At 44.7% G+C, this 15782-nt stretch overlaps 1 protein-coding gene across 1 annotated transcript in view; it reads right to left on the bottom strand.

The window, feature by feature from the left end:
* Nucleotides 1–5254: 5254 nt before the first annotated feature.
* Nucleotides 5255–15782, bottom strand: part of SUV39H2 (SUV39H2 histone lysine methyltransferase) — a 35317-nt gene continuing 24789 nt past the window's right edge. Inside the window, exons 3-6 of the mRNA XM_044276761.1 lie at nt 13283–13954; nt 6658–6804; nt 5983–6112; nt 5255–5861 (exon numbers count right to left, since the gene is read on the bottom strand). Of these exons, the coding sequence (XP_044132696.1) occupies nt 5758–5861; nt 5983–6112; nt 6658–6804; nt 13283–13954 (1053 nt within the window). The 3' untranslated portion in view covers nt 5255–5757. The remainder of the gene's footprint in view (nt 5862–5982; nt 6113–6657; nt 6805–13282; nt 13955–15782) is intronic.

Here is a 15782-nt window from a genome sequence, read left to right as displayed (position 1 = left end):
CATGCGCGTTCACGCGAAATCTCGGCTCTCGCGAGATGACGCGTAGATGTGTGAACAAGGAATAACCCGGCCGCCCGCAGGATGCATCCTTGCGTTAGGCAGTCGGGAGGTGGTTATAATTTTTTGGAAAGTCTTAAAAATTTTAAGATTTGCTTCTAAACTTTTAAAGGGGTTATCCGAGTTAATAAAAAATAAAAAAAAACACTTAAAATCCATCAGGATATACATATAATTTGGTTAGGCTAGATTTCATCAAGTTAAAACCCATATGTACACCTTTTCATGGTTGTGTTATTGCTGTGTTTACATGCTGAAGTACATGCTGAGGGGGCGTGTACCAACAAAGCCTGAGCTCTGCCTCATGAATATTTCTGGGCGTGAACAACCTGACCTTTCCTTCACCCTGCTCTGCACTTTGCAAAAAAAATTAAAAATACACACTTGTCATGTGGATGGACGGATCCCTCTGTCAGTCTTTTTCACAGTATTCCCGGTTTGTGCATGCGCAGACCGGAAGGATGGATCCGTCTATCTGCTTGCCATGTGGATGGACGGATCCCTCTGTCAGTCTTTTTCACAGTATTCCCGGTTTGTGCATGCGCAGACCGGAAGGATGGATCCGTCTATCTGCTTGCCATGTGGATGGACGGATCCCTCTGTCAGTCTTTTTCACAGTATTCCCGGTTTGTGCATGTGCAGACCGGAAGGACGGATCCGCAAGGCAGCTTCATCGTCGGAGCTGCATGCCTGCTGTATCCGCCGATCAGTGTGACAACTGACAGCATTTGTAGACAGATCCAGTTGCGGATCAGTCTAGAAATGCATTGCAATAACGGATCCGTCTATCCGCTTGTCATGCGGATGGATGGATCCCTCTGGCAGTCTTTCACAGTATTCCCGGTTTGTGCATGTGCAGACCGGAAGGACGGATCCGTCCTTCAGTTGTTTTGCAATGCCGGATCCGCAAGGCAGCTCCGTTGTCGGAGCTGCGTGCCTGCTGGATCCGCCGATCAGGATACTTCCACACTTGCGTTCGGGGTTCCGCTTGTGGGTTCCGTTTGAAGGATATCACAAGCGGCCCCGAACGGATCCGTAGAGCCCCAATGCATTCTGAGTGGATGCGGATCCGCTCAGAATGCATCAGGATGGCTGGTCTCCGTTCCGCTCAGCAGGCAGACATCCAAACGCAGCTTGCAGCGTTCGGGTGTCCGCCTGGCCGTGCGGAGCCAAACGGATCCGTCCAGACTTACAATGTAAGTCAATGGGGACGGATCCGTTTGAAGTTGACACAATGGTGCAATTTCAAACGGATCCGTCCCCCATTGACTTTCAATGTAAAGTCTGGACGGATCCGTCTGACTAACCTTTACACTTTCTTTCTGAACTATAATGCAAACGGATCCGTTCTGAACGGATCCCAATGTTTGCATTATAGGAGCAGATCCGTCTGTGCAGACATCAGACGGATCCGCTCCGAATGCAAGTGTGAATGTAGCCTCAGTGTGACAACTGACAGCATTTGTAGACGGATCCAGGTGCGGATCCGTCTAGAAATGCATTGCAATAACGGATCCGCCGATCCGCTTGTCATGCGGATAGACGGATCCCTCTGTCAGTCTTTTTCACAGTATTCCCGTTTTGTGCATGCGCAGACCGGAAGGATGGATCCGTCTATCTGCTTGCCATGCGGATGGACGGATCCCTCTGGCAGTCTTTTTCACAGTATTCCCGGTTTGTGCATGCGCAGACCGGAAGGATGGATCCGTCTATCTGCTTGCCATGCGGATGGACGGATCCCTCTGGCAGTCTTTTTCACAGTTTTCATGGTCTGCTCATGCGCAGACCGGAAGGATGGATCCGTCTATCTGCTTGCCATGCGGATGGACGGATCCCTCTGGCAGTCTTTTTCACAGTTTTCATGGTCTGCTCATGCGCAGACCGGAAGGACGGATCCGTCCTTTAGTTGTTTTGCAATGCCGGATCCGCAAGGCAGCTCCGTCGTCAGAGCTGCGTGCCTGCTGGATCCGCCGATCAGTGTGACAACGGACAGCATTTGTAGATGGATCCAGGTGCGGATCCGTCTAAAAATGAATTGCAATAACGGATCCGTCCAGCGGCACGGGCAAATAGCGGCAGGGCGGATCCGACAGGGTGAACAGCCTGTCGGATACGTCCTGCCGCTAGTGTGAAAATATCATTAGCATTATCTGTATCTAAGCAATATCTATATTATTCAAATATATATTCAATATGGATATTGCTTAGATAAATACATATATTGGTGGCAGATAAGGATTTTATATAGATGATGATGATAATAATGATGGCCAATAATTTATTTATATTTCACAGGGGGTGTTCAATGTGTACTAGTGGGGGAGGGGGGCAGGGCTGTAATAACGATCCCCAGATGCAGAGGGGAACGTTTACAAAATGCCACCTCTAGCCCCAGTGAATGCAGGAGGGACAAACAGTCAAACATACCCTTCTGCCTGAGAAGAGATCACCTCGGCTCTGGTATGTACTGCACATGAGCGATCGCATACCAGAGCTGAGGCAGTGAGGAGAGCTGGAGGGGGGAGGGCACCAGAGGCTCTGACGTCTCGTTTACACAGCCTGACCACTCCCCCAAGCAGGGAGAGCTGTAAACGAGACGTCATCAGCAGAGCAGAGCTGAGGCAGTGAGGAGAGCTGGAGGGGGGAGGGCACCAGAGCTCTGACGTCTCGTTTACACAGCCTGGCCACTCCCCCAAGCAGGGAGAGCTGTAAACGAGACGTCAGAGCAGAGCAGAGCCGAGGCAGTGAGGAGAGCTGGAGGGGGGAGGGCACCAGAGCTCTGACGTCTCGTTTACACAGCCTGGCCACTCCCCCAAGCAGGGAGAGCTGTAAACGAGATGTCATCAGCAGAGCAGAGCCGAGGCAGTGAGGAGAGCTGGAGGGGGGAGGGCACCAGAGCTCTGACGTCTCGTTTACACAGCCTGGACACTCCCCCAAGCAGAGAAAAAGCTGTAAACGAGACGTCAGAGCAGGCTTGCTGACGTCAGGGGTCACATGACCCAGAACTGAACTGGACAAATGGTGATAGAGAGCTTATGAAAGTGACTTTAACAAACTTTCAATGGACAACAATAAAAGCAATTAGAATAGATTTATTTAAGTCGGATAACCCCTTTAAGTGTTCTAATGTCCCCAAAAAATAAAATGTCATTTTCAAAATGATCCAAATATGAAGTAGACATATGGGGTAAAGTAATAACTATTTTTGGCGTTATTACTATCCATTATAAAAGTAGAGAAATTGAAATTTTCTAATTTATCCAAATATTTTGTAAATTTAGTATTTTTTTTATAAATAAAAATGAAACATTTTGGCTCAATTTTACCACCGTCATGAAGTACAACATGCGATGAGAAAACAATCTCAGAATGGCCTGGATAAATAAAAGTTTTAAAGTTATCATCATATAAAGTGACATGTCAGATTTGCTAAAAATGGCCTGGGCAGAAAGGTGAAAAAATGGCAGGGTCCTGAAGGGGTTAAAGTACAGATATCAGCCTACATAACACAAACAAGCCACTGACAGCAAAATTAACCATTTACCAGGGTTCTCAGGGGCTGGACATGCAGATGCTCCCTATTAATGGTGTTGTCTGTCATGAGATGACTCCTTTAATGTGTACACAATGGATGGTTGAAGAGAATGGATAGTTTTCATTTACTGCATGTTGTAAAGTACTTTTAATGAAGCTCAGTACATTACAGTCCTCTTTTCCTTGTTGACAATGTTATCCATTTCATTTATTTAAAAAAAAAAAAAAAAGACAATCTTTGCAATGAGATACAATGTGCATGTATGAAAAGCAAATTTAAAAGGTGTTTCCGAGATTTTTTAATTGATTACCTATCCTCTGGATAGATCAGCAGTATCTGATCGGTGGGTGTCCGACATCCGTTACCCCCACTTGCTTTCTTGTAGATGTCATGTTCGTTAATAACAATGAACTATACGTGGGCCACGTGATTAAAGGGGTTGTCCAGGTTCAGAGCTGAACCGGACATCCCTCCATTTCCCCCCCGGCAGCCCCCCTGACATGAGCATCGGAGCAGTTCATGCTCCGATGCTCTCCTTTGCCCTGCGCTAAATCGCGCAGGGCAAAGGCATTTTTCTGAGTTCCGGTGACGTACTGGGGCTCTCTATGGGGCTGACAGGAACCCCGGTGACGTCACTGGCACTGATGGGCGGGATTTGGCTCTGCCCTAGCCAGTAAAACGGCTAGGGCAGAGCTAAAGCCCGCCCCTCAGAGCCGGTGACGTCACCGAACACACTGCTGGGCGGAAGTTACCGCCCGGCAGTGTGTTATTGTAAACACAAGAGCCTGTGCCCTGCGCGATCTAGCGCAGGGCACAGGAGCGCATCGGAGCATGAGATGCTCCGATGCCAGGCTCAGGAGGGCTGCCGGGGTGAAAATAAGGGTATGTCCGGGTTCAGCTCTGAACCCGGACAACCCCTTTAAAGGGTTTCTACCACCAGAAATACTGTTATGTAGCTGACTGACATTAGCGATGCGCCCATGTCAGCACTACGTAACAGTATGTTTCTAACGTTAGTCCCTGCAGCCGTTTTTGTTAAAAAAGCACTTATTATATGCTAATGTGCCTCTAGATGCTATGTGGGCGTAAAATCAGCACCTAGAGGCTCCGCCCACTCACCCTGTATTCCGCCCAGGTCCAGTGTTGTGCCCGCCCATCTCCTCTTGATTGATGCCACTGTTTCCTGCATCGTTGGCGAAATCCCGCGCCTGCGCCGTTCACTTCTGTCTTCGGCGCAGTGAGTGAATGATGCGATCCTGGTGCCGGCTTCCTCACTGCGCCTGCGCCGACTAAGTCACAGTGAGGAAGCCGGCATCAGGAGAGCGGCCTTCACTCACTGCGCCGAAGTGAACGGCGCAGGCGCGAGATTTCGCCAACGATGCAGGGAACAGTGGCATCAATCAAGAGGAGCTGGGCGGGCACAACACTGGACCTGGGCGGAATACAGCGTGAGTGGACGGAGCCTCTAGGTGCTGATTTTACGCCCACATAGCACCTAGAGGCTCATTAGCATATAATAAAAGTGCTTTTTTAACAAAAACGGCTGCAGGGACTAACGTTAGAAACATACTGTTATGTAGTGCTGACATGGGCGCATCGCTAATGTTAGTCAGCTACATAACAGTATTTCTGGTGGTAGAAACCCTTAAAGTAAATGGGGCTGAGCTGCAATACCACACACAGCCACTATACAGCACTGGGCTTGGTAAGCTAGTACCACAACCTTCTCAAACAGCTGATAGGCGGTGGTTCCAGGTGTCAGACCCCCATTGATCAGCAGATAGGTCTTCATTAAAGAGTCTTGGAAAACCCCTTTAAGGGTTTTTTCTTTACAGACAACACAGCTAAAACAATTTTCTATTGGCGTGTATATTACTTCATTCTGTTTGGCGACTGTAGCTGTCCCTTATTTCATGTGAAAGCCCCTTAAAAAATAAAATAGAAAATTAAATAATTTCTGTAAATATCCTATATACAATTATAGTTTATCCCTGGCAAACCCTCAAATAGAATCAGTTCAATTTATTTTGCACATTAAAAACTCACACAAACTGTATACCCCACAAAATGAAAATAGCTAAAAAATAAAATAAAAAAATATATAGTTAAAAAAAAAACCTTGTCACAGCATAGTAAAATCTGTATGACATTTATTATCAAATACATTAAAGGTATCCTCTACAAATAGCAGCTCCACATCTGCAAGCGGTCCTCACTCTCTTCTTAGCTGGGCTCAACTCAATAGAATCTGTGCTGAAGTCTGCTGAACCTAGAAGAAGCAGATATAGGAAATGTTTTATACTCTGTAACTGTGACAAGAGCCCTCCATCAGCATGCAGAATTCTAAGCTAATGGTATCCATATACATAGGTGTGGAAAAGGACTCCTACCTTTCATTTGGTAATCAAATGTAAGCTCCTCTCCAGCTTTGATCGGTCTCGTTGAAAATAATGCAATTCGAGGAAGACGTACATCCAAGTTATCTATAAATACGTTGAATACCTGAAGATTGGGGTCACACTAAAATACAAGACAATGTACAAGACGTGTAAGGTCCACATGCAATTTTTGAAAAAAAAGGCAAATCTTTATAAAATTGTGCACATAACTATAGCTACCTCTTTAAACAGAGAGATGAGCATTAGGTGCAAATTCATGGAGGATTGGGCTGTGAGCATTTTTTTATGCTGGTTATCAAGGCGGTGCAAGAGAAAACCAGAGGAGCAATCTTAAAGGGTGATGCTCTTTCTGTAACTGGTACAGGAAGAATTCAGGCACGGCTACATGACCATTCGCAGAGCAGAGGGCTGCCATGGGAATGAACGTGTGCCTAGCAGTTTGCAGCAACTGCGACACACAAATCGCAAAAATGCAACACTGCTGGATTTTTTGTGAGTAGTGTGATGTGGTCGCAGCAATCATGTCACGCTGTGACCCCATTTATTGAAGCCCCGCCTCTCTGCGATCTTTGGTCGCACAACAGCTGTTGAGGCCAAAATTGCCACGTAGCCGAACCCTTATAGTTGCGATAGATAAGACCTCCATGGTTTTCTACATCTACTTACACTGTGGTTTACAAAGTGTGAGACATTTCCATATCGAGCAGCATCGACTGTAAACTCATCTGATTCATAGTCCAGGTCAAAGAGGTAAGTGATTCCTGTGCTGTCGTACTGCTGCCCCCTCCTCTCTGCCTCTTCACTTGTTATTACCTATAAGAAATGAGAAGGGGGAATGTGACACTTACCATAAGCTGATAGATCATTACTATTTCTGACACCATCTATTTTCCAGGCCTATGCACTGCACATCCTGTACTCAAACATCATAAGCTTTACAATAAGATGGAAATGCATCCACATATTTATAACACTAGAAAAAGCAAGGTCCGTTCATTTTTCCTCATGTTCCAAAAGCCATAACTTATTTTCCGTTCACATAGCTATATGAGGGCTTATTTTTTGGCGAGAACAGATGCAATTTTAATGCTACCATTTAATTTACCAGGTCTTGTATTAGAAAACAGGAAACCGTTTTTTGTTTTTGTTTTACTACTTAGAAAAATCTCAATTTTCTTTGCATCGCTATATTCCGAAAGCCATAACTTTTTTATATTTCCGTCTACAGAGCTGTATAAGGGCTTGTTTTTTGCGTAACGAAGTGTCGTTTTTATTGATACAATTTTAGTAGTATATACGTTTTGATGACCGCTGTTCAAGTTTTTGGGAGGACAAAATGACAAAAAAAAAGGCAAAATCGCATGCTTTTCATTTTTTTCTGTTACGCATTCACCACACAGGATTTTTCTTTTATATTTTAATAGGTCAGACATTTTTCGGACGCGGCGATACCCAATGTTTATTTTTTTTTTATCATTTATGTATTTTTATATGTAAAATTCGGAAAGTGGGGGTGATTAAAACTTGTAATAAATTAGTGTTTATTTACATATTTTTTATTTTTTTCATTTTTTTATAACTATTAGCCCCCATAGGGGCCTCCTACATGGGATCTTTTGATACCCTCTCCTATTCACCCTAATAGAGATTTTATAGGGTGAATAGGATTTTTACACTCTCCATTCTGAGCTATGCCTCGTGCATAGCTCAGCATAGAGAATGCAATGGCAGGCCTGGATCGCTTCAGAAGCGTCCAGGCTGCCATGGCTACCGATCGTAGCTTCAAAATTTTACTGCAGGGGCTCTGATCGGAAGGCAGAGGGAACCACATCCCTCTGCCTTCACTCACAGGTGCCACGATCAGCGTTCATCGAAGCACCTGAGGGGTTAAATGACGGCGCAATCGCCGCTCACTGTCAGTGCGGGTGTATGATACAGCTGGCACACGGCGAGTAGGGAGCAGGGTCACTGCAGAGGCCCACTCCATACACCTGTCGGCCCATAACGCCGTATATATATGGCATTATGGGTTAAAGGGGTTTTCCAGGCTTTAAATATTGATAACCCATTCTTAGGCTGAGTTCACACGGGCGAGATTTCCGCGCGGGTGCAATGCGGTAGGTGAACGTATTGCACCCGCACTGAATCCTGACCCATTCATTTCTATGGGGCTGTGCACATGAGCGATTTTTTTCACGCATCACTTCTGCAATGCTTTAAAATCGCAGCATGCTCTATATTCTGCGTTTGTAACGCAGGACAGGCCCCATAGAAATGAATGGGGCTGAGTGAAAATCGCAAGCATCCGCAAGCAAGTGCGGATGCGGTGCGATTTTCACTCATGGTTGCTAGGTGACAGTCTATTCACTGTATTATTTTCCCTTATAACATGGTTATAAGGGAAAATAATAGCATTCTGAATACAGAATGCTTAGTACAAGGTCAATTGAGGGTTAAAAAAAAATAAAAGAAATTAACTCACCTTGTCCTCTTCATCGCGCAGTTCCCGGTCTCTTCTGATGAGCTGTCGGCTAAAGGACCTTTGGTGACGTCAGCAGATCACATGCTCCAATCACATGGTACATCACCACGGTGATGTACCATGTGATTGGAGCATGTGATCTGACGTCACCAAAGGTCCTTTAGCCGACAGCTCATCAGAAGAGACCGGGAACTGCGCGATGAAGAGGACAAGGTGAGTTAATTTCTTTTATTTTTTTTTAACCCTCAATTGACCTTGTACTAAGCATTCTGTATTCAGAATGCTATTATTTTCCCTTATAACCATGTTATAAGGGAAAATAATACAATCTACACTACAACTAACCCAAACCTGAACTTCTGTGAAGAAGTTCGGGTCTGGGTACCACAGTCGGTTTTTATCACGCGAGTGCAAAACACATTGCACCCGCGTGATAAAAACTGAACATCGGAACGCAATCGCAGTCAAAACTGACTGCAATTGCGTACCTAATCGCGCGGGTTTGCCGCAATACACCGGGACGCATCCGGACCTAATCCGGACACGCCCGTGTGAACCCAGCCTTAGGTTGGTCATAAATATCAGATGGGCAGGGGTCCGACACCTGACACCCCCACAATCAGCTGTATGAAGAGAATGCACATTGTCGATGGTCTAGTGGGGCACCAATGTACCAACTAAGGAGCCCACTCCCACTATCAAACACCTTAGATGCCACTGTGGCATTAAACAAGTTAGGCTACTTTCACACTAGCGTTTCTATTTTCTGGTATTGAGATCTCAATACGGGGGAAAAAAAACAATTCAGTTTTGTCCCCAATCATAGTCAATGGTGACAAAACGTAACAGAATAGAATGCTCCAAAATGCATTCCGTTCTTATACCGGAGAGCAAACCGCAACATGCTACGGTTTGCTTTCTGTCCTGAGATGCGGAGCAAGACGGATATTCTCTGACACAATAGAAAACGGATCGGTCCCCCATTGACTTTCAATGGAGTTCATAACGGATCCATCTTGGCTATGTTAAAGATAATACAACCGGATCCGTTCATAACGGATCCAGATGGTTGTATGATCAGTAACGGAACCCTGCTGGATCCAGTAAAAACGCTAGTGTGAAAGTAGCCCTAAACATGAGCAGTCACTGCTTCCAGCACGTCTCAGTAACTACCTGTGTTCCCCATGTAACAATTCTGAAGCATCTGCTCGTGTCATTCCTCTATTACACTAGAACAGGTGTCAGCACTAGTGATGAGCGAACTTCTGTTTTAAGTTCGGCGTCTAAAGTTCGGCTTCCGGTTAGCGGAGAATCCAGATATGGATTCCGACTTCCGTTGTGGTCCGTGGTAGCGGAATCAATAATCGGCCATTATTGATTCCGCTACCACGGACCACAACGGAAGTCGGAATCCATATCGGGATTCTCCGCTAACCGGAAGCCGAACTTTAGACGCCGAACTTAAAACAGAAGTTCGCTCATCACTAGTCAGCACCCTTCGGCACGCCAGCTGCTGAGAAACTACAACTCCCAGCATGAAAACATACTTTTAAGGGCTCATTCAGACGGCCATATGCAGTCCGCAAAAATTTGGATGTGTTTTTTTTGCGGCCCTTTTCTTCTGTTCTACGCAAAACAAGTAAAACATATCCTATACTTGTCAGTGAAAATCAGGACGAGGCCTCACTGAGGTCTATGGGTCCGCAAAATGCAATCCATTTATTTGCAGACATGCTGAACTGTCCAAAAAAAAAACCAAACAAAAAAACGGATCTGCATTTTTGCAGGACAGCATACGGCTGTCTGAATGAGCCCTAACTCCCATAGAAGTGAATGGGGCATGCTGGTAGTTGTAGTTTCAGAACAACTGGAGTGCAGGAGGTTGTCGATACTGCCCTAGAAGTTTATGAACCACTTACCAGCAGTCTGCAGTGTCAGTCCATTTGGGTATTAGCAGTGGGTGTGGTGTTCCTACGTGGTCTGTCACTTACTGCACTGATTAGATCAGGGGTCTCAAACGCAAATGATCTATGGGCCGTACAAAAAAAAAAATCCACTTGACGGGCCACATCCATTTTAAAATAGGATACAATACAAAATTATTGTTAGGGTCCATTCACACGTCCATAGCGTGTTTTGCGGATCCACAAAACATGGACACTGCAAAGTGCGTTCCGCACATCGCCGGCACTAATAGAATAGGACATGTTCTATTTTTTTCGGGAACAGAATTGCGGCCCCGGAAGTGCACAGCACATCATGCGGCCCCATATAAATGAATGCGTCCACAATTCCGTTCTGCAAAACTCGGAACAGAATTGTGGACGTGTGAATGGACCCTTAATCAGCCAACTACTTGAAGTACTCAGGTAAGAGCCATTACATATACGGCCATTTCATACGCCACTCTATATGCCATTGCCTAGAGGGAATTTGGTGGCCATTTTACATTGGCACTTATTGGCCTCCAGAAACAGCGTCTTCGCTCCCTTTGGCAATGCTGTTTCATGGGAAGCAAATAAGCGTCAGTGTAAAATGGCCACCAAATAACTCTTAAAGCAGTCAGGCAGGGGCTGACCACAGAAAGGGGCAGAGCAACAGTCATGCCCTCATTTCACCGACGGCCTAACCTGTAGCTTCAGATCAACAAGAAGAAAAAACAAACAGCGTTTCAATCAGGTGAACCCCAGCTCTGTGTCTATGCAAATAATTGACTCAGTGGCCAAGTGTCTGAGACCCCTGAAATAAATAGTGTCAGGCTCTGCAGGGACACACTCCCAACTGGTATCACCCAAATGGACGGACTTGCAATTCACACATTTTCAGACTTCTAGCAAGAATAATGACGTTATATGAAAATATGCTCCAGAACAGTTATCACAATAAAAGTAGTCACCGGAAAAGTGACAGGTCCTTGGAGGCCACCGATCCAGCAGTCATTTCCCTTTTAGAGACCACACATGAAGGTATTTCACGATTGACACCTCAGGCACATGCTTTTCCTCAGAAGGTGCCGATTCCTGCAATTCTAGTAAGTGGACAGATATTTGCTTCACCTTTGTATACACTGTATGAAGAAGCTTCTAGAAACTCTATGGCAGCCCGCTCAGGGTGAATGACTAGACAAGATAGATTTCTGGTTTTGATTCAGTGCCTTCTGACTCAAGTGGGATGCCCTACTGAGACAAGGCTCTTAAAGGGGTATTCCCATCTAGGACACGTACACCATATCCACAGGAGAGGTAGCCATTCACTTCCTTTAAAGGGAGTCATTATCCCCTTGGGGACTGGGCCAATTGTTGTATTTTATTCTTTCCTCCCTCGCCTTCCAAGATCCGTAACCTTTTTTGTTCACACTGAAAGGCTTATATTTTTGTTATAACTACATTAAGCACTAAAATGACATGACAGGCTTATTGTGTGGCTCAATGCGATTACACCGCTGGCCAACTTCTATAACATTTTTTCGGACTATAAGACAGACCTTTTCCCACCAAAACTGCGTTAATAGTGGTAGTGTGTCTTATAGTCTGAATGCCAATGACTGCTTCCATTGTGGAATATAGCATGTGGAAGGCACAGGGAGCAGTGAGGGAAGTGCTGCAGCGGCTGTACTCTCCCTCCCTGGTCTTTTCCCGGGCCTCGCTCTGCACTGACTGCACACAGCGTCAGGACGTAGTACACGTAGGAATGCACTATGATCTGATGTTGTGCGATGTCAGGTCACAGTGCAGCGCAGGCCAGAAGAAGACCGGGGTAGGGTTCGGTGATATTCACGATATACCGCGGTATTAAGAAACGGTGATAGGGTGATATCACCTTTTCTTAAATACAGTGGTATTTTAGTTACATCATAGAGGCAGTCGCACTTGAGTGCTGGACTGCCTCTAAAACGTTGAGCGCACATTACAGTGCAGTACGCCCACCAGCCGGCACAATGGAAAAGGAGTCCCTCCCCACTGTGACACGCCCACTGCGCCACCAATGAGAATAGCAGTGAGGAGGACGGGAGGGGCTGTGGAAAGTAAATGGAAAGGACGGCACATGGTCAGCCACCACTCCATTCAAGGTGGGACCCCATTCTTCAGATAGGAGCTTATCCCCCCTGGCATCGCTGGTCTTTAGACAGCACACTGAATTCAAGTGACACTGTGTAATCCTTCATGTAGCAATGCAAGGGAAACTAAAGGGAATGGAGGTCATAAACACTTATTTAAACCACATTCTTATCAGTAAGATAAGAACTGAGCTATAATGAGTGTTTATGTCAGAGAGCAGAGAAAGGGGCCCGTTAGATTAGCTGGCTGATGGAGCGGAGAGAAAATTCAGATCCCTCTATTAGAGCATCTCAGCCCTGTACAGAAAAAATGGTTCCAAATCTGTAATAAAGACCAATTAAAAAAATTATGTTTAGCTCAAAATAAGTACAATGCAATAATTTAAAAATTGCCCCCAAAGGTGTAAATAGCCTTTAAAGCAGATATGCACTCTGTGGGTGTACGTATGTAAGGGTGCAGGGAGAGATATCGGTCTGCAAAACGAGTATCCGACAGCTACTGAAGGCTTATGGGCACCTCTCCTAAGACCTCTGTCTTAGTAGCTACTTGCATTTCTCATGTAAAAACAATTCCGGATCATTTATTCTTGTGACTTTATGCTGTGCCGTTCCTCTATTATGCCTGCCAGATGTTACTGAATAAATATACACTGAGGCACTCTTTGCAGCTGTAAAAAGTGAAACACACCAGAATATATCATAAAAATACTAGCTCCACAGTAATAAGGTGTAAAGGTGAATACATCACATACCTCGCCAACATATTCCATGACAAAGCTGTGCTTCTTGATTTTCTGGAGCGTTTTAACCCCCCAGCCACGTCCATTGTGTGTCCTAAAGATGCATAAAGAATAGGGGGGTCCTTTTTGTACAACACGATTCGGACAATCTGGGCCACATTTACATCTAGCATTGCACTCATAAATAGGCCGTCCAGGTTGGATTTTAATCTGTCTCTGTTCATTGTAAGCAAAAACAACCCCTGCCTCCGTAGGGCAGCATTTACCAGTAAAGCAGTCTGCGCAGTCACAGCCAACAATGGCTTCGCCCAAAGTGTTCACTCCGGGAGAGGCTTTATAATCATTTATGTAATAGAAGTCTCTGGGGGGACCCTCCAGATCCACATCATTCTCCACATACAACATTCCATTGTGGGACTTTTTCCTGTTCAGCTCTTCTTCCCACCGCTTCAGTGCAATTCGCTGTTTAGCCTTTTTGACTATATAGTCAGACACAGAGCGATCCAAAGATTTTATGCTGTTTTTAAGCACACTTGCTTTACCGGGCTTAAGTTCAGACACGTACTTGTAGAGGTCACTGTAAAAATGCTTCAAAAGTGCAGAACATTTAAGGTTTTGTTTGGGCTCCCATGTGTTATGTGACTCTGGCCACCCTTTCCACTTCACAAGGTAATATTCTTTACCCTTTAAAAGCAAACAAGATAAAGCAGTTAACATGAGTAATATGTAAAGGAGGCCGTACACTGAAAGAGAGCCATTCCTCTGCGGAGGAGAGGTGAAAAGCCAGACATTGAAGGGGTATTCCCATCTCAGACAATGGGGGCATATCCTAGCGATATGCCCCCATTGTCTGAGATGGGAAAACCCCTTTAACTCTCCAGAATAAAAGATCTTGCAATTTAAAATACAAGATGCCCATTCCATTCCTTTCCTTCTGGAGGGCTGGGACACCCCTGTACTTATTAGATTGCCTTCTAGTTTGTCTGCCATTCATCTAAGGACTCATGCACATGACCGAATCTGTTTTGCAGTCCGCAAATCGAGTCACCACAAGACAGGAATATCAGCCGTGTGCACGACGCCATTTATTTTTTAAACGTCTGTAGAAACATCACAAAATGGACAAGAATAGGACATACCATTACATACATTACTAATACTATACGATGATGATATACTGTACGATGCACTTAAATATGGGTGCCATATAGTTCCGAGAAAGGATCCCACACTGTCCAGTTCCCTCTCGCCATCATTATTCACATGGAATAAAACCAAAAATCCAGGAAACACATGGCCAAGTTAGAGGAGATTTTACTAAGTGTGGAAATAACCCGTGCAAAAATGTAACTGTAACCAAAATTTCCAGAAAGCTGATCATTCATCTACTTTCTCTATTAAAAGTTATATAAATTGCAACAGCACGGGAGTGGTGTATGTGATTCGATGTGTGGAATCCAATCTTACATATGTGGGTAGTACTATACGCAAGTTCAAAAATAGGAATCTTGAACATTTGAACTATATAACAAATCCTACAGCTTTAAATATTTCAAATGCAGCCAAACATTTTATTCACACACAGAGAACAAACACCGTTCGTGCTTTTGCAATTGAAAAAGTTATAGCGCCCCTACGGGGAAACTGCTTTTGAGAGAAGCTTTCTGGAGATTTAGATTAAATGCTATGGTTCCTACAGGTTTGAACCAGAGAAAGGAATTAACGTATGTTTATCAGCAATAACAGCAGAATAATATATTATATTAGTTCATCTGTGATATTTTGGTTTTGATGGTCCATAAAGTGGCTTGCCATCTTGTTTTAAATACTTTGTATTTGTTACTGCGCACACTGTTTTTTTTCGGGTTTCTCCCAAGGCCCTTATACCCAAGAGCATTTGTCTTATTTATTTCATTTGGGTGGGGAGGATGGAGTTAACCCGATTTAAAGCACCAGTGAACAATGTTGCACATGTGACTTCTGATGATACATTGGGCAAAAGGTGGTTCCATGTTAGAATAACCAATGGTGGTGAGATGTGTGTGAGATGTGTGTGTGTGTGTGTTTTTTTGGTCATAAATAATTCAAACTAACATGGAACATTGTTACGACTAAAGGACAGACCGTCCAAAACGCATTAACGATTACCGCATGCTTCGTGGTTGTGTCTGCTGATGTAAATGTGTTTCAATAAAGAGGAAGTTTTTATTGGATTACAACTTCAGTGCCAAAACCATTTTTTCTACTAATTCCTGCTATACTGGGACACACTGGAAAGCAAATGCCAAGGAGGTGAGCTGGATAAAACTATTCTATATGCATTTTGTAAGAATAGGACATGTTCTATCATTTGGAGGGAATGGTCGCAGTATGCTGTCTGCACCTTTTACGGCCCCACTGAAATTAACAGGTCTACATTTGATGGTCAAAAAATGTAGAGCAGATGTAGCCCAAAAATGCGGTCGTGTGCATGAGGCCTGATGTGTATGGCTAGATTAGGTATGTAGTAGGT

Source organism: Bufo gargarizans, chromosome 2, assembly GCF_014858855.1.
Source record: "Bufo gargarizans isolate SCDJY-AF-19 chromosome 2, ASM1485885v1, whole genome shotgun sequence".
Classification (NCBI taxonomy): domain Eukaryota; kingdom Metazoa; phylum Chordata; class Amphibia; order Anura; family Bufonidae; genus Bufo; species Bufo gargarizans.
Note: the sequence above shows the minus strand (reverse complement) of the source record. Positions and strands in the feature narration are given on the sequence as shown.